This window comes from Martes martes, assembly GCF_963455335.1.
Source record: "Martes martes genome assembly, chromosome: 5".
In the NCBI taxonomy this organism is placed as follows: domain Eukaryota; kingdom Metazoa; phylum Chordata; class Mammalia; order Carnivora; family Mustelidae; genus Martes; species Martes martes.
The window spans coordinates 123,458,567-123,483,871 of NC_137892.1; the positions used below are offsets into that span (position 1 = coordinate 123,458,567).

The following is a 25,305-nucleotide window of genomic DNA, read 5'->3' on the forward strand; positions in this document are numbered from 1 at the left end:
CAGCAAGTGTCTCAGTTAATTCAGGGCAAGAGCCCTGAAGGGTGGGGCCAGGATTCAAACCAGGAGGTCAGTGTGGTGGTCACAGCTGCAGCCTTCTGAGACAGAAAGATCTGGCTAGGGTAGATTTAGGGTTCTGCCAAGGATTAGCGGTGACTTCGGGCAAGCTAGTCTATACCTCCCTAAGCCTCAGTTTCCACATCTGTAAGAACAGAATGACAATGCTACCCAGAGAAGTAGTTAGGCTTTTTCAAACCTGACGCTTATACCACTTGGGTGGGGGTGGGGAGAGTGCTTGTAAGGGGTGGAGTGGGCCTTTTTAAGGGAAGGAATACAAAATTAAAAATTCAAAATTGCATACAGGACCTTGGAAGGAGTCCCATGTAAGGGAGGGGCTGGACAAATCTGTCTTGAATGCTACCGGTTAGCTGAGAGATCATTGGAGTAAAGCTCTTGGCACATGAGATGATGGTATGGAGAGTGGTCTGGCTTGAGTAAAATGCTATAATTTTAAGGAAGGAGGAAATCTTGGCCTGTGCATCTGTGACTGAAGCAGAGATAATGACAGAAAATGAAACACTAGAGAAACCCCCACAAGCCCTTCTTTAGCTGCAGAGTTCTATCCTGAATGTCATGTGCGACCTTAGGCAAATCATATGCTCTCCTGGTGTCTGTGTCCTACCCAGTGAAATGTGGCTTGGGGTTGCACAGTCTTTGCCCTTTTCCCAAAGAACCCCCACTGCTTTCTCCCTGGGACCTCACAAAAGCTAAGAAGCAGCTAGAGGTGAGTGAGTGCTTGCTTCTTTTCCTCCCAACTTTTCCCAGGGAAGAGGATCTCCCGGAAGGATGCCTTTACAATGGTTGTCAGCCAGTAGGAAGTGGAGCCCTTAACCTGGGATGAATAAGGAGATGGGGTGTGGAGGTATTCTCTTGGAGACAGAAAGAGGGTATTAGTTAAAAAGCCTTGTCCCCACTCTTTCACTTTCTGGCTGTGTGACATTGGGCAGGTCTCTTTAGGTCAGAGTCTGATTTCTTCATTATTTAATTTTTAGGGATAAATGAGAAAATATAGGTAAAGCATTCAGGAGAATGTCTGTCTCTTTGTGAAGGGCTTCATACCTGTTAGTTAGGAAAATGAGGGGTAGTGTCACTGCTTTTAGGTGAGGTGGATGACTCCCCTCCCAAATGCGTCCCTGCCTGTCTGCTCTAGCTGCTCTTGCAGGAGCTGCTTCGGCTTCTTGGGGCAGGAGGAGCAAACTCCGGGGGAGGTGGGCGGGGCCTCATTCCAGCTCCTCCAGAGCCTCCTGAGGCACAGCCGCTGAGCTGGTGTTTGCACCTGAAGGACACCTTCCTGCTTGCGGAGCAGACCTCCTCCACACCCAGAGCCCTCTCTTGGAAGCAATCATGCCTGTGACAAAGAGTGCCGGGGGTCCCCAGGGCACAGTTGACCTCAAACTGGACCTCAGGTCCCCTCCCCAAAGCGCCAAGAAGCTGCAGAGCAAGGACTCCAGTTTCTGGGATGGACGTCCTTCCGAGTCACCAGGCTTAAAGAAGACCAAGGGCATAACGTGAGTGCTTTTTTCTGCCACCTCCCATTTCTGCCTCTGAGCCTGCAAGCTTGCATTGACAAAAACCCTGGAGCAGCTGTGTCTGACGCCCAACCCATTATGCAGATGGAAAAACCAAGGTCAAAAAAAGTACAGGCAGAGACTGAGTCAAGGTGAGAGGTTACAGGGGCAGGAGCAGGGACTCAGAAAGCCCTAGGCTCTCATGGTCCCACACTCCATAGTGCAGAGACACTATGGGGACACTAAGTCCCAGTTACCGCAGGCCAAGCATTGGGTCATTGGCAGGATGGGCGCTAGAATCCAGTGCTGGCCCTAAGTCAGCTTTGCTCCTGGTCAGTCCTGACCATTGGCAGAATCCCTAACCTCCTCCAAAGAGATGAGTTCTGAGCTTAAAACCGTGGCCTCACTGACAAGCAGGCATCGACTCCTCTCTGACTCCTTCCTCCAGTCACTCCGACTTCTACTTTGGCCTGTGTTTCAGTTGTGAGGACATTGAAAGCACAGGATGTGGAAGACTTTCTTCTACCTCCCTGGGGTGTGTGTGGGGGGTGGGGAGGCTTGCAAACCATGACCAGGAAGGGTCTGCAGAAGGAGTTTAGGAGGGGAAGCCACACTACGGGGCTCAGCAATCACCCCCTCCACCGCCCAAGCCGAGTGGCCAGTCCACTTAGGAAATGCGGGTGGGTGGCCTGCTGGAGAGTGCTGCTGCTTTAAGAAGAAAATGTTGACAGCACTGTTACAGTAGAAAGAACACCTGCACTCAACTAGTGATTCTGTACCTTCCCTTCCCCCAGCCTCGAGTCCCCCATATGCAAAACAGGGGTAAAGGGGTGGCAGTGCAAATTTAAAGAGACCAGCCTGTGGGAATTACATCTGTTGGGATGGGGTGTGCAGCAAGCAGGGAGAAGTTACCAGAAGGGCAGGCGAACCCCCCTTCCATTGTTAGCGTCAAGACGGCACCAACAGGGTTCATTTGCCCCCAGGGGCTAGTCCTGGGGGCTGTGAATTCCTGACACTGAGAATGAACTCCCCAGGCCTTGGGCCATCCACAACAGAGCAGGGATATTTCTCAATCAGAGGCCTTGGGGGAACCAACCAGCTCTTGTGTTCTAAACTGACCATGTGGTTTGGTGGCAATTTCAGCTACTTAAGGATCAAAGACGTAAAGCATGAGAGAACTAGAGGGGCCCTCACGGTTTGGAGCAGAAGAGAAACAAGTCGGGCAAGTGTGGAACTCAGGTCAGCTCACCCGGTTTCAGATGCCCACTTAGCTGCTAACCAGCTCGAGCAAGTGGCAGAACTCTGCCCCAGTTTCTCCTCTGTGAAATGACAGTTCACTCCTCCCAGGATGGCTGCAAAGGTGACTTGCACATAAAGCCCCCAAATGCAGCACCCTTCAAAGCTGGCTGCTACGAATACCTTGAAAGTCCAAGGTCACCAGACCCTAAGTTTCTAAGTCAGCTGCGTGGCCCAAAGTTAAATTCTGATTTCTTAAGTCCTTTGGTTAGAAATTTCTAAAGCGACCTGTTGACCCTTTCCCTGTTGCAAAACAAGCCCATTATTGGAGGGCCGTAGGGCACAGTGCTGGGTCAGCGATGCTGACACCCACAGGGGGAGAGAAGGGCACAGCATTCTCCGCCCACATTCTCCCTCCATTGTTCTCTTTAACTCCTAACAAATCCATGGGCAGATGCTCAGAAAGCCAGAGGATCTAGGGATTAACACAAAGATAAGGGTGGTTGGGGCAATTCTTTCAAAATATCATTCCTCCCAACATTTACAGAGGCTCAGCAAAGTAGACCCTGTTGCCCAGGATGACGCAGCTAGTTAAGTCGTGGCCCTGGAATTTAATCCCTCCTTCATCCAACCTCAGAGACCAGGCTCCTTCTAGAATACCTCTGGTGCCCCTCACAGTGTCCTCACTGAAAGCCTCTTCCAGGGAATTCCCAATGTTTCTGAAGTTGCGGATGTAAACCCAACACTCAACTTGGTCCAACCTGGTCCAGGTACAAAGAGGTATAGTAACAGGTTGTTCCGTAATTCATCAACACAGAGCCTACCTCCCTGGAACTTACCCTAAAAGGTGCCCTTCAGACCACTTTCCCATCTGTCTTAAAGAGGGGATCAGAGTTTTTATTTTTGTTTTTGTTGGGGGTAGGAGACATGCCTTTCCCCAGTTTGAGATCTTGGCCTGAGGCCAAAAATATTCCTCTGGAGCCCAATCGTCAAATGACCTTGTCTCAACAGACCCCATCTGGGGGCCTATTTAATTCAGAAGTCACCGTGAAGTCTCTTTGCTGCTGGCCCTTTTCCCTTTTCTCTGAGTTCGATCCTGTCTCAGCTACTAGTTTTATGACCTTGAGCCATCCCCTTTCTGAGCTTCCATTTCCTTCATTACAAAATGGGATTTTTCCTTTTATGTGTCTCTCTGGACCTATTTCCTGGAGGTGGTCCAATAGAAGAGGGGTGAAGAACAAGGACGTGGAGGCATTTCTGAGTTCAAATCCTGACTCTCCTGTGTATCTCTGGACATGTCATTAAAAAAAATCTCTATGCTTCAGTTTCCTCATCAGCAAAATAAGGGCAATAATGTACTTCCTAGGCTTGACAAGAGAATTAAATGAGGTAATACGGGTTAAGTACTTAGCATAGTACCAATTACATAGTAAATAATATCATGACATATGTTGAGTGTTAGCTGCTAAAACCATGACAGGCAAACTGAGATGGTTGGTCACCCTATAGGAGACCCAGAGGTGCTAATCAAGGCCATGGGGACAGAGAGATGGCCAGGAGCCCACCTATCCAGCTGAACTCAGGTGTTGGCATGTTGTGAGGGAATGCCTGTTGGACCTCCTCACCTTCACACACCTACACCCTCATGTCTCTTTCCTCTCCTTTAGAGCCTTCCAGACCTTGGTTCACCTGGTGAAAGGCAACATGGGTACAGGGATCCTGGGACTACCACTGGCTGTGAAGAATGCAGGCATCCTGGTAAGAGGGGGTGCTGCAGGTAGGGCCAGCATGACTGGGTTGGAAGGGGAAGTAAGTGGGAGGAGAGGCTCTCAGAGTTTATAATGGGTTGCAAGAAGCAATCTTTCTCAGAGGCAGCTTAGTCCAGACTTGGAGTCTAGACATCAGCCAGGGTTTGAGTTCTGGCTCTGTCACAGACTTGGAGTGGCTCTGGTGAGTCATTTGTCCCTTCTTTGGGGCTCAGTTAGCTCCCTTGGAGAATGCAGGGGTTGGAGGATGACGAGTTTTCTGATTGTGCCTTATGGAGCCCTAGGACGTGTAGACACCTCTGAAGTCACTAAGGGTCAGAATCCTGAGTCCCCCACTCACACTACAACCCCCATTGTAATTGCTTTATGTACTTTATTGGAGTACTACTTGAGATTATGTTTGAAAGAACAGTTACTGCTGCCAAAAAGGACTTCCAAACCAGTTTGCTAGAAAGTTCCTTGAGTGCCAAATGGTATCTGTGCTACCAAATCTGTCCTTGCAATGTTCTTCCTAAATCCATTCTCTTCTCTCTTCCCATTTCCCTTGGCTCCCCCTTCCCTCAGATGGGTCCGCTCAGTTTGCTGGCCATGGGCTTCACCGCCTGCCACTGCATGCACATCCTGGTCAGGTGTGCCCAGCACTTCTGCCACAGGTAAGGAAAACAGCATCCTCGTGTCAATTGCTTTGGTCCTCGGTTCTCAGGGATGTCCCAGAAACATCCTACATAAAACAAGAGCTAACTTCTTTCTTCTAACAAGGCTAAGAAAAAGAGAAAAGCGTTTGGGACAGGGACCTAAGGTGAGGCTCTGCCACATGACTCATTAGGTGATCTCAATGAGGCCACTGTGATTATCTGCATGGCTCATCTGTAAATTGGGCATAAACAATCCATGCCTAACCCTGCCTCAGAATTGTGATGAGAATCCATTGGGATCCTGGATAAGAAAACTGCTGTACCCACACAAGGTGTGCTTTATTACCCTGGTTCTGGGGGAACCACCCTGCTTGACAGGTAAGGAAAACAAGCCACCCAGGAAATACTGCCAGGTGTCTAAGTCTGAACTAGAACTTGAGTGTCTGCCCCAGTGTTCTTTCTCCTCCAGCTGGCTCCTGCCTTCCTGTGTGTCTCCAGACCTTTTAATACAGGATCTGAGGTTAAACACCCTCTTGGTAACTCTATATGCACTTTCTCCTACAGGCTTAACAAGCCCTTCATGGACTATGGTGACACGGTGATGCACGGACTGGAAGCCAGCCCCAGCGCCTGGCTGCGGACCCGTGCCCACTGGGGAAGGTACCTTGTTCTTGCTCTGCCTGAAGTGGAGTGAGCTAGAGGAGGAGGAAATATGGCTGTCAGGGATGCCTTCTTTCCTGGAAAGCTGGCTCACGTGGCACAGAATGTCGGGCTTTCCACATGAAAGGGGTTCACTGGAAATCTTCCTGATCCAGGACCCCACCTTGTATACTTTCCTTTTTTTTTTTTTGCAGCTTTAGCATTACTCACTTCTTTATTAAACTATGTTTATCCTGTTGGACTATGTACCAGGCCCTGGCAATACTGTGGGGAGCAAAGCAAACAGGCTTTGCTACCACAGAACCCATAACCCAGCGGGAAAGACAAGCATCTCACAGGTTAGGAGACAGTCACTTCATAACCACTAGGATGAGTGTGATGAAGGAAGGAAATACTAGTTGTTACTGAGCAGGTAAGGCAATGTGTGTGGGCTCATGTGGGCTTCCTAGGAGGGAACAGTTGAGATGAGCCCTGAAGGAAGGAATTCTTAAGGATAAGCAATTACCTAGGGGAAAGTGGGCAGGAGCCTGGATTGCCTTCCCGGAAGACGAAAGAGCAGAGCGTGAAGGTCTGAAGCTGGATGGAATGTGTGACAGTTTCAAGGTACAGAACAAAGGGAGCTTGAGGGCAGAGTCAATGAGATGAGGCTGAAGAAGGATCCAGGGTTCCAAGCAAACTCCACGTTGTAGACCCTCTTAAAGGTTTTTGTTCTTGTCTTTAATACCACGAAGCTGCCACTGGAAGGTTTTAATCAGGCAAGTGATCACGTTTGCATTGTTTAAACATCTATCTGGCTTCTGTTAGGAGAATACATTGTAAGTGAGCAACAGGTCAGATCCATGAGGGGGCTATTGGCAACGTCCAGGGAGATAACAATGACAGCTGGGACCAAGCTGGTAGCAGTGGGGGTAGAGAAAAGTGAATTTGGGTTATGCTTTGGATCCCAGGACCGTGGGAAAAAGGAAAGTCAAGGTTGACTCAGATTCCTGATGACTTTTAGTTTAGACAAGTTGGGTTTTAGGTTCCAGTGGAGATGTCAAAGGGGTAGGGATATGTATAGTTTGAAACTGTCTTCATGCAAGACATATGGAACTGAAGTCATCAGCCACGAAGCCAGGGGGCAGAAGACATCCCTTAGGGAGAGAATTTATAGTAAGAAGAAAAGTGTTAAAAACATACAAACAAACATATTAAGGACCCTTTGCTGAGCTGACGTCCTCCTCCAGCAACTCCCGCCTTTTGCTTTCAGGACTGACACAGAACAATCAACCCCCTCCATTCTCGGTACCTGGGACTAAATCTGCCCTTTTGTCTTTGTTTTCAGGCCTGTGCTCACTCTGCCCGCATGCTCTTTTCTGAGTACCATCTAGGTCAAAGTCTCTCTTGAATTGTGATACTCTAAAACATTCCAGCCCTGCTGTGCACCCTCTCACGAAATGTAGTCTGCAGAGCATGGTGGCCCTGGCACCACTCTTGGCCCAAAGTCTGTTCACATCCCGAATCAATAAATTCAGCCTCTGAGCAGACTCAGAAGGCTTTGGGACGATGACCAGAATTTTTCCAGTGTGTGACCCAAGAAGAGGCTCTGTCTGTCACTTACCCTCAAATCCTTCTACCCATCGTTGGACATATAAAGCAGCTCTTCCTGCTCTTCTTAGGGACCTGGCTCCCCTAATCATCTCCTCTCCTATAACTTGAACTCCTCTTTGGATCTGTGGGCTCTTCCTCTCAACATCTAAATGCATTCACATGTCTCCATCTTAAAAAATAGTGAAATAAACTCATAAAGTTTCCTGGACCTCACACCATCCTGTAGCCCCCATCCAATCTCCTATTCAGCAGCTGCTTATTCAACAGAGAGCTACTGAGTACCCGCAGTGTGTCCGGACACGGGTTGTGACAGTGGGGCTACAATGATGGGCAGAACGGGCACCATCAAGACTGGAGCTCACACTTAGCTCCGTGAAAGAACAGCACACATTCTGACGTTACTTCCTTCCGTCTGGTTCACACCCCTTCCGTGGGTCACCCGGCTTTTCTGTCCTTAGACTTCCGTTGGAGTTCTTTCCGCCTATGTCCTTAAAGACCTCCTTACTGCCCCTTCTTCGACTTAGAGAACCTCTCAGCAGTGTGGGTACAATGAACCATTCTCTTCTTCAGATGTTTTCTCCTCCCTTGGCTTCTATTAAGCCCTTCCCTCGCCCCTAGTTTCCCCCTTACCTCTCTGGCCAGCCGTTGGCTTCCATTACAGGCTCCTTTGTTCCTGTCTTCCCTTTAAATACTGGTGCTCTCTAGGGTTTGGAACACCAGCTTCTCACCTCCTCCCTCTGTGCGCTCCCCAGCACTGACCTGCCTTCTCAGGGCTTTATCCATTCCTGACAAATCCATAGTTCCAGACCCTCATACGTAGTCGTCTCCTGAACCGTAGGAGCCTTAGGCTCAACAATTCAGATACTGAATGTGTCACTTCTTCCTCTTCCCCCAAAACCTGTTCCTTCTTTCCCGTGCATTTCATTGTCCTAGCCAAAGCCTGTCAGGAAACTCTGAACATTTCCCTTCCCTTTCCGCCAGAGGTTAGTGGTCACCAAGTTCTGTAAGTTCTAGCTCCCTAGTACCTCTTAAATTGCTTTAATTCTCTCCTCCTAATGACCATGTCTTTGTCCAGGCTGCTGAACACCTCTGTTATTATAAGAATCTGCTATGCGGTCTATCCATCTTGAGCCTAACCCCTCCAGTGGATTCCCCACAACCAGAGAAATCTACCTTCTCCCTCTGCTGAAGTGCTTTCCTCACTCCTTCCTCTCCATCCCCTCCTCCTCAGTCTTTTTAAAAAATTTCTCTCTTTCTTCCCCTTCCCAAGGGACTCCTGCTCAGGTATTGGTTTTTCTATGAAGGCTATCTGCTCTATAATTAGGATAAACTGTCCTTTTCACCGTGGCCCTGAGTGCCGATTCTTTTTTGGTCACTGATCTATGAACCACTCAATGAGGGGACCATGTGTTATTTGTGTTTCCCTCAGAGCCTAATACAGCGTCTGGCACATGGTAGAAAAAAATTCCACATTAATGATAGCTATTAAAGGGGCACCTGGGTGGCTCAGTGGGTTAAGCCTCTGCCTTCGGGTCAGGTCATGATCTCAGGGTCCTGGGATCGAGCCCCGCATCGGGCTCACTGCTCGGCAGGGAGCCTGCTTCCCCCTCTCTCTCTGCCTGCTTCTCTGCCTACTCGTGATCTCTCTCTCTCTGTGTCAAATAAATAAATAAAATCTTTTTAAAAAATGATAGCTAATAAAAATGGTGTGCTTATTTCTATACATCAATTAGTATCAATTATGAGGAATGCCACAGAGCCAGGTGTTGGGGGAGGCTCCCAACTATGAAGAATTTCCCCACTTGCTGAGCTAGGAGTGTGAGGGTGGTTGAGAAACACTTTTTTTGAAAGAATGATTGTTACCTCCCTTCTTATAGTCCATTGTTGATTGCGTTAGCAGAAGCGAGGGTGCTGGTACAAGGTCACCAACCCTTGGGGACAGAACTAGAAATGACAAACCAACTCTTCTTTTATAACGTGTTTTCTTTCTCCTCTCTTCCAGGAATATCGTGAGCTTCTTCCTTATAGTCACGCAGCTGGGCTTCTGCTGTGTGTACATTGTGTTTCTGGCTGATAATTTAAAACAGGTAGAGTGTTCCAGAGAAGGTGGAAGGGGAAAGGACGTGGAAAAGGAAGGTCCTCTGTGAGTTGTTCAGCAAATGTGGCTTCTTCTTTTGGGCTCCTAATGTCCTCATGAGTACAACAAAGGAAGTTAAACTAGATATTATGAAAGAATCCAGACTTCCCCGGTTCACTGATCTGTTCTGCAAGTGTTTATTCTTTCCAGTATCTTGGGCCTATTCTCAAAGCCGGTCTCTAGCACTGAGCTGGTAGAAACCTAGAATTTTGTCAGTTGTCCTGCCTTGGAGCTTAATCATCCCTAACTCTCCTGAGACCGATCCGGCTCTTTTTGGATGATCCCTCATCTTTGGACCATCTTTATCTACCTTTAGCTGCTTAACCTCTGGTTTAACAGTTGTTGTCTCCAGGAAGTTGTTTTGATCTAGCCCAGAAGTTATCTTGTAGCAATTTAAGCAAAATATGGTGGGTAATAACAAAGGCCATCCTTAGTCAATCAGTGAGTTTAAAAAAGAAATTATTCTTTAGGGCTCTTTTTGTTTGTTTGTTTATTGTAATACCAGAAATTTAGAAATGTAAAGAAATTAGACAGAAGGAAAAAAATAGCATGCATTCAAGGTTAGCTGCTATTTTATGTCAGAAACAGGGAGTATTATGTCTGCTTTCCCCCATTTAGTTCTCTCTGGGGCCTTATCATGGTAGGTACTGTGGTTATTCCTATTTTGTTGATGAGAAAACTGAAACAATAAACTCTATAATGTGTAGAAGACCACAGAGCCAAGGTTAAAAATCTAGGCCTTTCAACATCAGAGCTCAAGTTCTTGAGCACTATGCTATATTACTTTTCAAAATGAAACAAAATTGGGGTGCCTGGGTGGCTCAGTTGGGTAAACATCTGACTCTTGACCTCAGCTCATGCCTTGATCTCAGGGTCATGAGTTCAAGCTCTCTGTTGGGCTCCACGCTGGACATCGAGTCTACTTAAAAAAAAAAAAAAAAGTAAGAAGAAAGGGAGAAAGTAAGAATAAAGAAAGAAAATTATTATTAATTCAACCACTCGTTATTGTTTTAAGTTAGTATTAACTAGTTAGCATTTTGTAATGTGCTTACATTTTTTGGTCCTTGTTTTTTTAATGTAATTTTTTCCAATTTCATAATATTTCAACACATAGACTGGCCAGGACGTAGTCTTCTCTCGTTGGATATTTTATTTGTTTCCCTTTGTTTTTCTGCTATAATCTGTGGAAGGTTTTGTACACCCCTTTATTTCTTTAGCATATATTCCTTAAAGTAAAATTACTGGGTCAAAGAGTTTGATTGTTTGAAGGCTCTTAAAACATGTTGCCAGACTGCCACTTGGAAATCAGTCTGCTATCAGTCGAACGTTATCATCTATCTAGAGACAAGGCAAACATTCTCTCCAAGAGTTTGCAGGCTAAGTAGGATGTGTTCTAAAACAAACAAGCTAGCTCTCAATATATTTTGGTGCTGGGTCAGGACACCACCAACAGTGCTCTGAAGACAGGGCCGCTTCACGGTGAACTTAAGGGGCAAAAATATGCGGGGGCAGGAAAGACCATTGCAACAAGGGAAGGCTCCCTTACAGAGGCGCGGCCAAGCAGGGTGTTGAAGGACAGGTTTAAGGAGTAGGGGTGGCAGTGAGGAAGGGAGGAGTGAACACCTGGAGGCAGGAATGTACAGCCCCGCTCAGGAGAGGCCATAAAATTGGTTGTAGGAAGGTGTGGACTTTGGGAGACAAGAGCCTTCGAGGTTGAATGGGGTCCATAATGGAGGGCCATGAGTACCTGCTAATGTTTCCAGTACTTTTCCTATTGAAAGGAACCAGAAGGTGAGGAGTTAGAAAAAAACAAGACTTAATGGTTCATTTAAGTAACCATGTTTGTGTGTTCTTAAGTGAAAAGGAGATTTCAAAATAAGACCACATGCTGTGATTGTGGTCTTGTAAAAAAAAAAAAAAAGCTGAGTATAATACATGTAATTTGTGATATGGTATAGAAAATGCATAGATGAATATATTCCAAGACATCACTTTGGCTACCAATGCGTACTGAGATCATCATTGTTTTTACATCTTCTTCTTGCCTAATTCTAGTCCCTAATTGTTCTGCAATGCTCTGCAATATTGCTTGCACAGTAAGACGGTACCCATTAAGTCAGGATGATTCTAAACTAGGGTAGTACCATCCCTCTCCTCCCCCATACCCCCTGACTTCAGGGGGGTGTTTGTACTGTGTGCAGGGGGGTGTTTTTTGTTTGTCACAATGATTGGGGGATGCAAATAGCTTTTATTGGGTGGGGTCCAGGGACGCTAAATGTCCTGCAGATAATGGTCCAGTCCTCATAAGGAGTAATTCTCTCGCTCAAATGCCAGTGTTACTCTGATTAAGAAACAGTAAGTGATGGGTTTTTTGGTTATAAGCAAAAGAGACTCTTAACTCATTGTGAGGCCCTGGCATGTGAGACAGGCTTTGTGTGAGGGAGTTTGGTTATGGGCCAGGCACTAAGCTAATCATGTGGCCAGTAGATGTATTGACTCTTCCCTCTTCCCTCTTTCCGTTCCTTCCTCAGATAGTGGAAGCAGTTAATGGGACCACCAACAGCTGCCATTACAATGAGACAGTGATTCTGACGCCCACCATGGACTCTCGACTCTACATGCTCTCCTTCCTGCCCTTCCTGGCGCTGCTGGTCCTCATCCGGAACCTCAGGGTCTTGACCATCTTCTCCATGTTGGCCAACATCAGCATGCTTGTCAGCTTGATCATCATCACCCAGTATATTGTCCAGGTTAGTGGACCTGACTCCTCCAGTGGGCAGAGCCTTTTATCAATAATAGACCAATACCTACCTAAGGCTAACCCTGAGGATAGGCATGTACCTCACTCTTGAGTCTCGTACCATTGTGCCATTCTTTCCACAAAGATGTCTCTCTGCAATTTCATTCTTCTGGATAGGTCCTCTTTTATGTTGCTGTTCCAATCCTAGTTGAGTTCTGGCCTTTGAAAAAAATTTTGCTTTGCAAGGGAAACATCTTGATCAGTGAACCACAGACCGTTCCTGTAATGGTTGGATAGCAGCAAAAGGCAAATGAAAAGCATGATCTCCTGCTAAAGCTGAAACTTCGCGAATTACCTATGGTCTTGTATCTTCTAGGCTACCATTCCAGGTACCAAAATTACCCACAGGAACTCAAGAGAAAAAAAAACCACAATACTTGGTCACAGAGGCATGGTCTCAGAAGACCACAAACAAATCTATCACAATGCAAATTACAAAGCCTTCAAGGTTGAGTTGTGGATATTGATTTTCCCTCCATTTCCCACTTTTCTATCCTTTCTAATGTTTATTTACCGGACAAGACTACATAGAAATTTAAACCCAGAAGGCCCTTAGCATATCTCTCATATTATCCAGATATCTGGATAAATCTGAAAGATTTATCTTTCAGAAGTCTCAAGAAAAAGTTATCTTGTCCATGGAATTTAGTAAAAAAATAAATAAATAAATAACAAATTAGTCATATTTTAGGATAACTACAAGTAAGTCCTATCTTCCTTAAGGCAACATCAATAAATTCTACAAAATTGAATTTCCTAATAAGATAGCTACCTTCAATTCATGTTTGGACCATTCTTGAAGTTGCCCAGTTAGAGAAATGGCTCCATAATTATTGTCCCATTCAGGTCACAGGGTGCATAGCATATTTATTCCACACATTTTCTTTCCCTTTAATTTATAACTCACTGAAGAAAAGGGGACTTTCACATCTGACTAATTACTGTGGACTCCTGAGAATATCACTAACTATAGTCACAGCAGTTTCTGTCACCTGTAACCACTGGTACATTCCTAGTGTCCATGGCATTGCAGGCTGGTACCAGCCTGTGGTGCATTAAATTTTCTTTTGGAGGATTCTGGTAACCGTACTCCCCCCGTGAGGTACTGACCCTTCAGTACTTGGACAATACCTCAATGTTTCTGTCCTCTGGCTCTTTGGTGGTGTACGTGTTAAAATCAACTTTGATGCCTACTTCCTTTTGAAGTTTTCCAAATTTCTTGACATTCCTTTTTTTTTTTTTTTTTTTTTAAATTTAGGTCTACTCTCAGAATACTCCCCCTCTTAAATGAACCAAAACATGCTTGGAGAGTTAAGGTCTTACTACACTTCTCTCTCCTGTAGGAAATTCCAGACCCCAGCCGGTTGCCGCTGGTAGCAAGTTGGAAGACCTACCCTCTCTTTTTTGGAACAGCTATTTTTTCATTTGAAAGCATTGGTGTGGTAAGCTTTGAATTGGGATAATCCTTTGGGTGGCCCTCTGAACAGGAGCTGGGAACTCTCAGTTTCTGGGTTTCTGTGTGCACACAGGAGAAAGTAACCTCTTGTCCCAATACATCCATTAAACATTTATCTTCAAACCAACATGTGTTTCCTAATCTTTTAAACTCGAGACAAATAGAGGTAGATAATTTACAGGATTCAATGAAACAAACAAAAGCAGTTTTAAGCTGGGAAGTACTATATATTTACAATGGATTATTATATAGTTTATGTTTCCACACTTGAAGGGTAGTGCTGTGTATGTAATTTTGTTTACTTATAATTTGCATACGCTACAATTCACTTTGGTGGGGGGAGTGTGTACATTTCTGTAAGTTTGGGAAATGCACAGAGTCATAGATGTGCCTCAATCAGGACACAGAACAGCTCCCTCACCACAGAAAACACTTTCTCATGCCGTCCCATTTTAGTCAGCTCCTCACCGCCCACTAACCCCTGGCAACCACCTTCTGTTTTCTCTCTCTGTTGTTCTATCTTTTCCAGAATGTCCTATACCTGGCATCACTCAGTACGTAATCTTTTGAGACTGCACGTAAGATCACCTGGGTTGTTGCATGCATCAGTAACTGCTCTCTATTGCTGAGCTGCCGCTGTGTAGGCAACACCATGATTTGTTTATGAGTTCACCTGCTGAAGAACAGTTAGGTTGTTTCTAGTTTTTGACAACTATGAGTAATGCTGCTGTAAGCAAGCCTTTATGCACAGGATTTTATGTGAAGATATGTTTTCATTTCTCTAGCAGTAGGTTTGCTAGTAACATATTAATGAATGTGGTTTAACTTTATAACAAACTGCCACACAGGTTTTCATAACGGCTGTACCATTCGGCTTTCCCACTGGCATGGGTGAACATTCCAGCTGCTCTGCATCCTTGCTAGTTCTTATAGTCCTGTCAGCATTTTTTTCTTCTGCCATCCTAGTAGGTTCATAGTCGTGTTTGATTGCGATTTAATTTGCATGTTATTAATGACCAATGATCTTGAGTTTCACTTTGTGGGCTTGTCCTCTGTATATTATCTTTGGTCAAGTATCTGTTCCAATCTTTTGCAAACTTTAAAAAAAAATGGAGCTTTTGAGTTTTAAGAATTCTTTATATATTAAAAATCCAAGTCCTTTATTGATATATAATTGCAAATATTTTCTGTAGTCTGTAACTTCTCTTTTCATTCTCTTAACAGTGTCTTTCATAGAGCAAAATTTTAAATCTGATGAAGTCCAGTACATCAAAATTTTCATTTTATGGATCCTGCTTTCAGGGTTTTATCTTAAAACACTTCGTCTAACCTAAGTTCACAAAGATTTTCTCCTATATTTTCTTCTAAGTATTTTATAGTTTTCATTGTGCATTTAGATCTATGATCCATTCTGAGTTAATTTTTGATAAAGTGGTTTGTATGTTGAAGTTCTTCTTTATAACAGAATACCCAATTATCCCAGCATCACCTGTTGAAAAGACTGTCCATTTTCCATTGAATTGCCTTTGTATCTTTGTAAAAACCTTAACAGTATTGTCTTTCAATCCATGAACATGGAATGTCTTCCATTTATTTGGGTCTTCTTTCATTTCTTTAAACAATGTTTTGATACTTCACATCACTCCCACACATTCACAACTTCAGCAGAGCCCAGGACTTCACTTACAGATTTAGGGGATCGCTTTCTCCAGCATCCTCCTACCCACGTTTTCTTGCATAGTCACCAGCTTCCAGGGGCTTCTTTTTCTGGTGCTCTGGCTAGAAAGCCAGAGTTATAACCTCCCGGTAGTGCTATGCACGTCCTGTGACTGAGTCTGACTGGGGTTAAGCACTGAAAGACAGAGGGAAAAACTTAAATGAAAATGAGTGAATGAATGAATGAATGAATGAACAGCGATTCCTCCCAGGGCCTGTTTCACAGACATGCAACCTATGCAGTCAATTAGGGACCTGTCTTTGGAAGGATCCTACACATGGTTTTTAATGCTCTGCTTTCATGATCTTGAAATTCCCTTGATTTTTGAACAAGAAGCCCTGCAAATGAAAAGTCTTTTTGCACTGGATCTTATAAATCATGTAGCAGAGCTGATTTATTCCCCACATTCTTTGGACTCCCAAATCCCCCTTTCCTACTAGTTCTTTTGCTCAAAGAGAAAAATTTGTGTCAGATTTTTAGGTGCCTGTGTGACCACCATAGTCCCTGATACACCAGGATGCTGCTTTGTGACTGGGACTTGCCTTGGGAGTGTGATCTTGAGAGTAAAAAAGGAAACAAAAAACTAGAGGCCCCCCTCCATACTGTCTGTCCCCCAGGGGCCTCTGTTCTATGTCTTCTGGCCAGAAAGAGGGTTTCTCTTGGACTTTTTTCTGTTTCCACCCACTGCATAGGATTCTAGGATTTGAGGTCCTCTTGAGTCTAAATTGGAAGATACAGGAAGAAAAAATATCAAGAAGCCCAGTACCATAATGGTCATTTTTACTGGTTTTGATCAAACCATGTGCTGTCATATACTTTTCAGAGCCCGTGGATAGTTGTTTTATGTATTCTGCCCAGGACTTTTAGTTTTAATCAGTAAGAGAACTATGGTGGAACGTGCCTACACCATCTTAATGGAAGTGGAAGCACTTTATATTTAGAATTCTGGATACTCGTCACAAAAAGCAGAGTGCGGTAGTTGAACAAATGTCTTTGGAAGCAGAATATGCTAGAATCTTACTTTGGCCATGGGTTATTCTCTGAACTTCAATTCCCCACGAAATGATGGTAGTGATTGTTCATGTATTGAACACCTATTATGTGCTAATGATGATTAGTATCAGAGCTCACATTAGCTCTAAAAATCTTCTAGCCTAGTCTCCTAACTTTTCAGAAGAGCCTGAGCCCTAAAGGGGAAAAGGACTTGAGCCAGGTCACCAGCTGGGAACAGCTCCACCTGTGGCTAAATCCAGGGGTTCCTTACTCCCAGTCCAGGGACCTTAGCACGTTATGTAAATGGCCATTTATCAGTTTGATTGATTGTGGGAGGAGAGAAGGAGAAAGCCAGCTACAGAGTAAAAAATGTAATTTTTAGCCTGGAGAATTTATGCAGTGAAAATGTATGACAGGGTGGGAAAGCTCAGGTTGGATCATTCACTCTCCATGTGATTTCCCCAGACGTTTTCCTGAGCACTGGCTGCTACTAGGCGCCTTCCCTCAACCTGGGAGGAAGTGGAAAGGCACAGTGATGACTTTGATCTGGCATTCCCCTCAAGTGTTTCCCACTTGTATGGAGTTGAGATGCATATAGGACAAAAAAGGAGTTAACAGTACAGGGGAGTAGATGCTGGAGATTGGGGAGAAGAAAGTGCTTGAACTTCCGAAGGCAGCCCCAGTCTGCAGCCTCACTCTGCAACTTTCGAGCTGAGTAACTTGGAGCAAGGTACTTCATTTTGGGGCAGTCTTGTTTTCCTTGACTGTAAAATAAGAATTATACAAGTACCATCTTCATAGAGATGTAGTCTTCCCAGTATTAAAAAATAAGAATGGTCAACATTTACTAAGTCGTTACTGCATGCCATTATGGTGCTCATATAAATCTCAAAAAAAATTCCAGTAGGTGAGTTTTCAGATAAAGAAACTGAGGCACGGATCAGCCTAATGATGCATGCAAGGTGTGCTTGAGTCCCATGACCTGATCAAGGAGAAGGACAAGGTGGAGGAGGGCCGTCAGCCGATAGAAACCGAAGGAGGAATTTATGGGATGAGAGGCCAGAAGTTTGGTTCCAAAAACAGAAGTGACCTTGGGATGTCCAGCAGGCTCCAGGTAGTCCGTCTCAGCTTGGATCTCTCAGAGCCAGGAATGCATCTGGAGAAGAAGGATCCCGAGAACAGGGTGTGTAGGGAAATGTCCTGCTAGGGAACCGGGCACCTCCAGTCCCAGCTCTGCCACAGTCCGCTGTGTAAGCTGAGTCACAGCCTTCCCATCTGAACAGAGAGCGGCGAATGCACTAGAATTGGAAGTCTCAAACTCAGATGCCTTTAGAAGGCAATGTGAGTGAAGAAACCAGATACTACGTCCATGTGAGGGGGAGAGGTGGACCTGGTAAATGGGGCCAGAATGGTGTGCCCAAAGACATTCACCTTCAATTGTCTAAAAGGCTATGCTGGCCAAACAAAGAGCATCTGCTGGCCCGATCAGGCTGCCTCAGGGGCTGAGGTCCTTGGTCTGCACAACCTGAAGAAGGGCCCTCCCAGCTCTGAAGGTGCGGGGCTCATCTGGTGACTCCAGCCCTTCCTTCCTTACTTCCCTTTTTTCTCATTTATTGTGGTAAAATATACCGGACATAAAATTTACCATCTTAACCATTTTTAAGCATGCCATTCAGTCATGTTAGGTACATTCACAGCATTGTGCAGCCGTCAACGCCATCCATCTTTTGGCCTTGCATAACCGGAACTCTGTACCCATTGAACAGCGACTGTTCATTTGCCCTTGCATGAGGCTCTGGAAACCACCATGCTACTTCTTGACTCTCTGAATTTGACAACTTCAGATACCTCCGTAAACGGGATCATGCAGCATGTGTCATTTTGTGACTGGCTTATTTCACTCAGCATCATGGCCTCAAGGTTTATCCATGTTATGGCAGGGGTCAGAAGTGCCTTCTCTTTTAAGGCTGCGTCGTATCTACTGTACGTATATACCATCTTTGTTTATCCATTTATCTATCAGTGGACACTTGGGTTGCTTCTGCCTTTTGGCTATTGTAGACGATGCTGCTATGAAGATAGTTGTACAGATACCTACTCAAGTCCCTGCTTCCAGTTCTTTTGTGATACACTCAGAAGTGGCATGCCTTTCTTTTGTTCATGTTCCTCTTTCTCCTTCTCTCTTTTTACCCTATGATCCTTCTGTAGGTTCTGCCCCTGGAAAACAAGATGAAGGATGCCCGCCGCTTCCCAGCCATCCTGTCTCTGGGAATGTCCATCATCACTGCCCTGTACATTGGCATCGGCTCTCTGGGCTACCTGCGGTTTGGAGACGACATCAAGGCCAGCATAACCCTTAACCTACCCAACTGCTGGTAACTTCACAGGCCTCCAAGTGGTGGGGACTCAGGGCCGGGTGGGAATGCGTGGGTGACTGCCCCCTCCTCCCCTTCACAGATGGCAAACTAAGGTTTAGGGGGCCTCCACAGTGAGAAACAGACCTGTCATTAGAACCCTGGCTCTGGCTTCTTTGTCCAAGGAGTTCTTCCTTCAATAGCCTGCCATGTTGAGTGAGGCCTTGATGGCTTAGTATGAAGAAGGACATGATTTAGGAGGAGAGAGAAGTGACAGGTTTTGGTCGCCTAAGAAGAGAAGGGAGGGGCCCTCAGGGAGAACAAGAGGCAGAGAGAGGAGTTGCTGGGTGGCAACACTCATCTCCGATTACATTTCCTAAGGTCTGGGCAATAAGCCTTGCTTTGCCAAAACCAAGGGTGCACATCCTCCAAGTTAGACTAGATAAGACGAAAAAGTGGTAAAACAAGTAGCAAGACAAGAACCAGCTTGGGAAGACCACTGGAAAAATTCTATGTTCAAATATACCCAATTCATGCAATGGTTAGCGGACACAGACTTCAGCAGTACCATATCTAAATAGACACATGGCCCTGTATTGCATCATGCAACACTGTCTCCCACACTGAGGCATGTCATTAATTACAGGATGTCTGTCTTTTTAGGGGCCACGTGGAGGTTTAATTTGCCTAAATGGGGCTCCTTCCCCAAGGTGATAAATATCATTCATGAATCATTTACTGCCTGCCAGTTAGGTGCAGATACCAATCTAGACACACATGGGCATGGTGGGTGCTGGCTGAGTAGACTATGATCTTGATTTTCACTACCTTCCCCAGCTCATGATCCAAGGACAGTGGGGGAGCGATGGTGTATATACACAAATAGAACAGATCAAGGAGGCCTCCAGAGTAACAAAGGGGCTTTGGGGACTTTTGAGGAAAGAAATCCATCAGAATGAGAATCTTTTTGTGCAACAAGACAACTCCAGCCAGACAAGGACAACCCTGTCACTCATGGGCCCATGTCCTCGCTGCACCATCTCCTCGGTTGTGGTCATGGATGGTTTAGCGAACCTCTCTGACCCTCTGTGTCTTCATCTATAAAGCAGAGTTGCCATGGGGATTAAGTTGGGCATACAGTACACCTCAAAAGATGGGACAGATGGAAATGGAGTAAAGTGGTGTTTCAGGGAGTCGGACTAGTGTGAGCAAGAAACTCAGAAATGTGGAAGTTAATCTTCCTAAGGATTGGCTCCCACCCCCCCACACACACACGTACACACGGGTTTACTGAACATGTGAGATGCAGCTACCGCCTTAGTGAAATAAAGGAAAAAGTCCTTTCTCCAGAGCTCAAAAAAGGCTTCTGTAAAACTCAACCCCCTCCCCCCATCACACCCTGTCTCTGCTCCTCGTCCAAGGCCTGCAAGGAACCGTGCCTCTCCTTTTACCTCCCATCCCCCATGCAACCCTGAGTGTAGACCTGCTTCTTCCCCTAAGGATTGAGTTCTCTCAACCTACTAGAAGCATGAGCTGAGGGCCTGTTATGTGCCAAGGGCTTTGGGGGAATCCAGAGAATTGCTAAGGACTGACATTAGATCACAAGGGATGGACGTGCTTTAGACCCAGTTTTTTGGTCTTCACTACTTATCACTTGTGGCTCCCTGGGCAAGGCAGCAGGCCTGAGCCTCTAGTTCTTCAAATCTAAAACCGACCATCAAGTGATCAGTGGTTTATGAAGGTGTTACATGTAGCCATGCTCAAGATTCTCTCTTTAGAGATGACCCTCTGTCGCCATTCAAACCCATCATGCTTCACTCTGTTTTCCCCACATGCTCTGCCATGACTTCCTCTTGGCTCTGGGAAGTCCCCTGTCCGTCATTTTCAGACAAGGAACCTGGAGCCCAAGGGACAATCCCACAGTCAGAGGTTAATGTTCCAAGGAGGCCGGGTACCTGAAAGTGGTGGCCTCAGGGGGCATTGCTCTGGTTTGTCCTGCAGGCTGTACCAGTCGGTGAAGCTGCTGTACATCATTGGGATCCTGTGTACCTATGCCCTGCAGTTCTACGTCCCTGCAGAAATCATCATCCCCTTTGCCACCTCCCAGGTGTCAAAGCGCTGGGCGCTGCCTCTGGACTTTTCTATCCGCCTCGCCATGGTCTGCCTGACAGGTGAGTACAAGGCCAGGCAAAATGTTGCTCTTTTTCCTGAGGCTGTCAGGAATCTGCCAGGTGGTGAAGCGTCATCCTGATAACCAGTGATGACTGAGCACTAATTGTATCTTGAGGACCACACTAAAGCTTCACAAGTAGTAACTCATGTAAGCCTCAGGGACAACCTGATTCTTCTCTGTACCTAATTAGCCAGATTCACAGGTGTCCAGCCTGAGGGAGTGACACAGGAGTCTGAACAATAATCATAATGATAAGACCTGATATTTATTAAATACCTACCATGTACCAGCCACGGTAGGTACAAATCTTTTAGGCCAAATTTCATAGTATTTTGTTCGGCCCTGCAGGAACTCTTATGAGGTAGGATTATGATAAACTTTCCTTTACAAATGAGAAAACTGAAGCAGAGAGCCATAAGTAATTGGCCAGGAAGTGCCAGAACTTGGATTTGAACCCACATCAGCTAAGTCTGGAGTCAGCACCCTTCACCTGACAGGTTAGTGGCCAGTGAGTCTAATCTGACAGCAGAAGTGGGTTTTTGAGCCTCCAAGTGTTGTATAAACTTGTGCCAACATTTAAAATGTCCGAGATCTCACATACAAATCCAGATTTCTAACATTTTGTGGGGGGAGCAATTAAAATGGTTCGGCAAGCCAAGGATCACGTTCCCCACTGGCAGCAGGGAGCGGGACTTGCCCCCTGGGCTTCAGCTGGCCCTGCTCACCCCCTCGAAGTCCTCCTTATGCCCCAGGCCCCATGATCCAGGGCGCCCACCCACTTCGACAAGTGTTTTAGCAGCGATGACGGAGATGATAGAGATTCCTGTACGGAGCGTGGCTTTCCCCAGCTGTCCCTAAAGCTCTTTTTAATTGCGATTCTAAGAATCCTCCTCAGGGAGATTCTTGCTTCTTGCTGCACTAGACCAACCGATGCCATTCCTTGGACACCAGTTTTCTTTCTTTGAAATGATTTGTTCCCAGTTTACCCCAGTAAGCAGGGATACTGCCATTCAGAACCTTAGCGACTCTGGAGAGATCAAGGCATTTGTCCTAAATATGAAGATAATAATTCCTGAAGCCTACAGCTTCTGCGTGCATTTCCCCAATCTGGACAACTGAGGAAATAAATTGATGTAATAATACAGATAACTTCTCTGAGTTATATTACAGTTATATAACTTCTCTGAGTTATATTACAGTGCTTAATATTAACTCAGTGCTTTGTATCAACTCAGTTATGTTGGGCATATAAATGAGTTTAAAATCTGAACACCAATTGCAGTGTGGACCATAACACCTAAAAGGATAGGTAGCATTTATCTCCATTTTGCAGAGGAGGAAACAAGTTGAGGAGGAGGTAGGGACCTAACCCAAGGCCACGCAAGAGGAAGCCGGCATCCTGCCTTTGAGACCTGTTTTGATTCTGATACACTACACTCCTCCTCCAGGGGAAGCCTGGGAGAGGCTTTGGAGCTTTCTTGGTGGAAGTCCTCCAACAAGTCAAATAAAAAGATGTGGAAGCCCAGGCCTATAAAACATCTCACTAAAAAATAGATAATTTCAAAATCTTTAGCTTCTGGTGTTTGTTGTTTTCTGATATATATGTAAAACCTGGAGAAGCCATTCTTTTAATGAGACCCTGCTATCTTGTTCCAACTGCAGACCCATTTCTCCTATAATTTCATGTTCTAATCATCTGCAAGAAGTGCATATAGTCGTGTTAATTATTAAAATGTTAGCTCTACAAAAGCTTTTTTAAAAAAAAATTTTGTATCTTCTGTACGTTGATGTGTCCCAAGCAGAGGAGACAGTTCCCAACACTGTTATTTAATGTTATTTATTAAGTAAGAGCTTAATCATTGTCTTTTTTTTTAAATTTTGTTTATTTATTTGAGAGAGAGAGAGTGTGGGGGCGGGGGGAGATCAGAGCGAGAGGCACAAGCAGATTCCTGTTGAACAGGGAGGCCATTGTGGGACTGGATCCCACAATCCCGAGACCACAGCCTGAGCCGAAACCCAAGAGTTGGACACCAACCGTCTGAGCCCCCCAGGTGACCTTTACTCACTGTTAAGTAATGTGGATATTTGAAGTGCACCTCAGTGGCATTAAAATTATTTTAAGCTAAAAACATTTGAACAAACCGCATCTACAGGGAGGGGAAACATAAATCCTTATCTGAACTTCCTTTGCTGAATTAAGCAGGACCTTCCGACAAGGTACAGCCTGAATAATTCAGCCAGAAAGGAGACTAATCATCATCACAGACTGAGTAATTCCCTAAATAAACTATCTGAACCATCATTAACTTCCACTTGTTCTTACGTATGCTCTTTCTGCCCCTTCCTTTCCACTTATGAAATGGGCGTGTGATCCCCTGTCTTGGGCTGTTCTGGGAGCCAACTCCTCTGAAGCTCCCTAGCCCCAATCAAATTCTGTCTTTTGTCCTGTTAATTTTGTCTACTGTCAGTAAATCCCCAGCCCCTGCTGTCCCCCGCCCCATCCTCGAACCTAAGTAGGCAGAGGGAAGATTTCTCTTCTCAACAATATGAATGCATATTTTGGAAAAATTATTAGGAGATACACCAAAGTTTTAATGCATAGCCTCTAGTGAATGTGGTTGCAGTATTATAGGACTTCCAGTGTTTTCCTTATGTAACTAAATATGAGAAACAACTGGTTTATGTTCTAAGAAAAGGATTCTTTAAAAAAAAAAAAAAAAAAAAAAGCTTGGAAAGCTTGACTAAGTCCCAAAGATCCATGTATCCCGTATCATCTCCCACAGGCACCTTGGCCATCCTCATCCCCCGCCTGGACCTGGTCCTCTCCCTGGTGGGCTCCATGAGCAGCAGTGCGCTGGCCCTCATCATTCCACCCCTCCTGGAGATCACCACCTACTACTCGGAGGGCATGAGCCCCCTCACCATCGCTAAGGACGCCCTGATCAGCATCCTGGGCTTCGTGGGCTTTGTGGTAGGGACCTACCAGGCCCTGGACGAGCTGATCCTCTCAGGACAACCCCTCCCCTTTTCCAACTCCACCATTTTTATTCAGTGAGAATGGCACTGCTCCTTACCCACCAGCACCTGACTTTTACTGACATGGATATCTTTTGTATGCTTTATCTTTGTTTTGCGTCATTATCTTTTTCTGGGCCAAGTCATGGTGAAGCAAGCACGGACTCACCAGTTACAGGGTCTAGATGGTAATTTACAAATTTGTTTTTATTACTTTTCTTTCCATCTCTAGCTTTCCCTTTAAGTTAAGAGTCTCCCATGGAAGGCTCCTGATTCATCCAACTTGGCAATTCACAAGGTGAATTTTGTACCTTGAGTGGCGCTATGCAAGAAGAGGCCACCAGGGGGAAACCAAGTGACAGCAACTGGCAGAAAGAGATGCCCTGGCTGAGGCTGACCTTGATCTGGTAGACAAAAGGTTTCTCCTTTTCCAGATCTATTCAAAGAACATAGACTAGGGGACGTAACCTATAATCCAACAAGGTATACACAACTCTTATGACAAAATAAATAGGGAAAAAAGGTCCAATGTGAACTGTAACTCTCAGAAAGGAGCCATCATATTTAAGTCAAGGGCAATAAACTTTCTAAACCACTGGGTAAAGTTTTGACCCAGTTTGAAGATATCGACAGTAGATAGGAAGAGTGGAAGTAGATGTGTCAGTGGGGCAGGGTGGGGGAGCAGACAATACCATTGCAGTATCTGACATTATTTACCTCTTAATTCTTACAACAAGCATTCTACCTACTGTGTGCCAAGCACAGTTCAAGGTTCTTAGATTGCAAAAATGGCCATTAAAAAAAAATGGCCATAAATTCCTCCTGACAGTGTGACTTTGCAGCTCCTCTTATCAAGAGGTGAAATCTATGTCTCTACCCCTCAAATCTGGTCTTGCCCTCATGACTTATTGGGGCCAATGGGACGTTAGTTGCTTGTGCATCAGGACTCACAATTCTTGCTGAGCTATGGAGCCATGACCACCTGGTGAAGAAGCCTGAGCTAGCCTACTGAGGGATGAGAGGCCATGTGGAACAGAAGCCAATCATCCCAGCTGAGCCCATCCTTCAGATCAACCTGCCTGCCAACTTCAAGACACACGAGGGAAGCCTCCTAGACTACACCCAGCCCCAGCCAGGCTGATCTAGATCATAAGGATTGTCCAGATGATCCACAGAATTGTGAGAAATAATAAATGTGGTTTTAAGCC

The 25,305-nt window shown here is 45.4% G+C and overlaps 1 protein-coding gene across 1 annotated transcript; it reads left to right on the plus strand.

Moving 5' to 3' along the window:
• Positions 1–1,401: 1,401 nt before the first annotated feature.
• SLC36A2 (solute carrier family 36 member 2) lies at positions 1,402–25,305 on the plus strand (the record flags this gene model as incomplete). Its single annotated transcript, XM_080804925.1, has 10 exons — positions 1,402–1,565; positions 4,469–4,559; positions 5,132–5,220; positions 5,767–5,862; positions 9,455–9,539; positions 12,121–12,339; positions 13,733–13,831; positions 18,764–18,930; positions 20,911–21,080; positions 23,866–25,305. 10 exons carry the CDS (start codon positions 1,402–1,404, stop codon positions 24,135–24,137), a joined length of 1,452 nt encoding a protein of 483 aa, XP_080661051.1. The 3' UTR covers positions 24,138–25,305.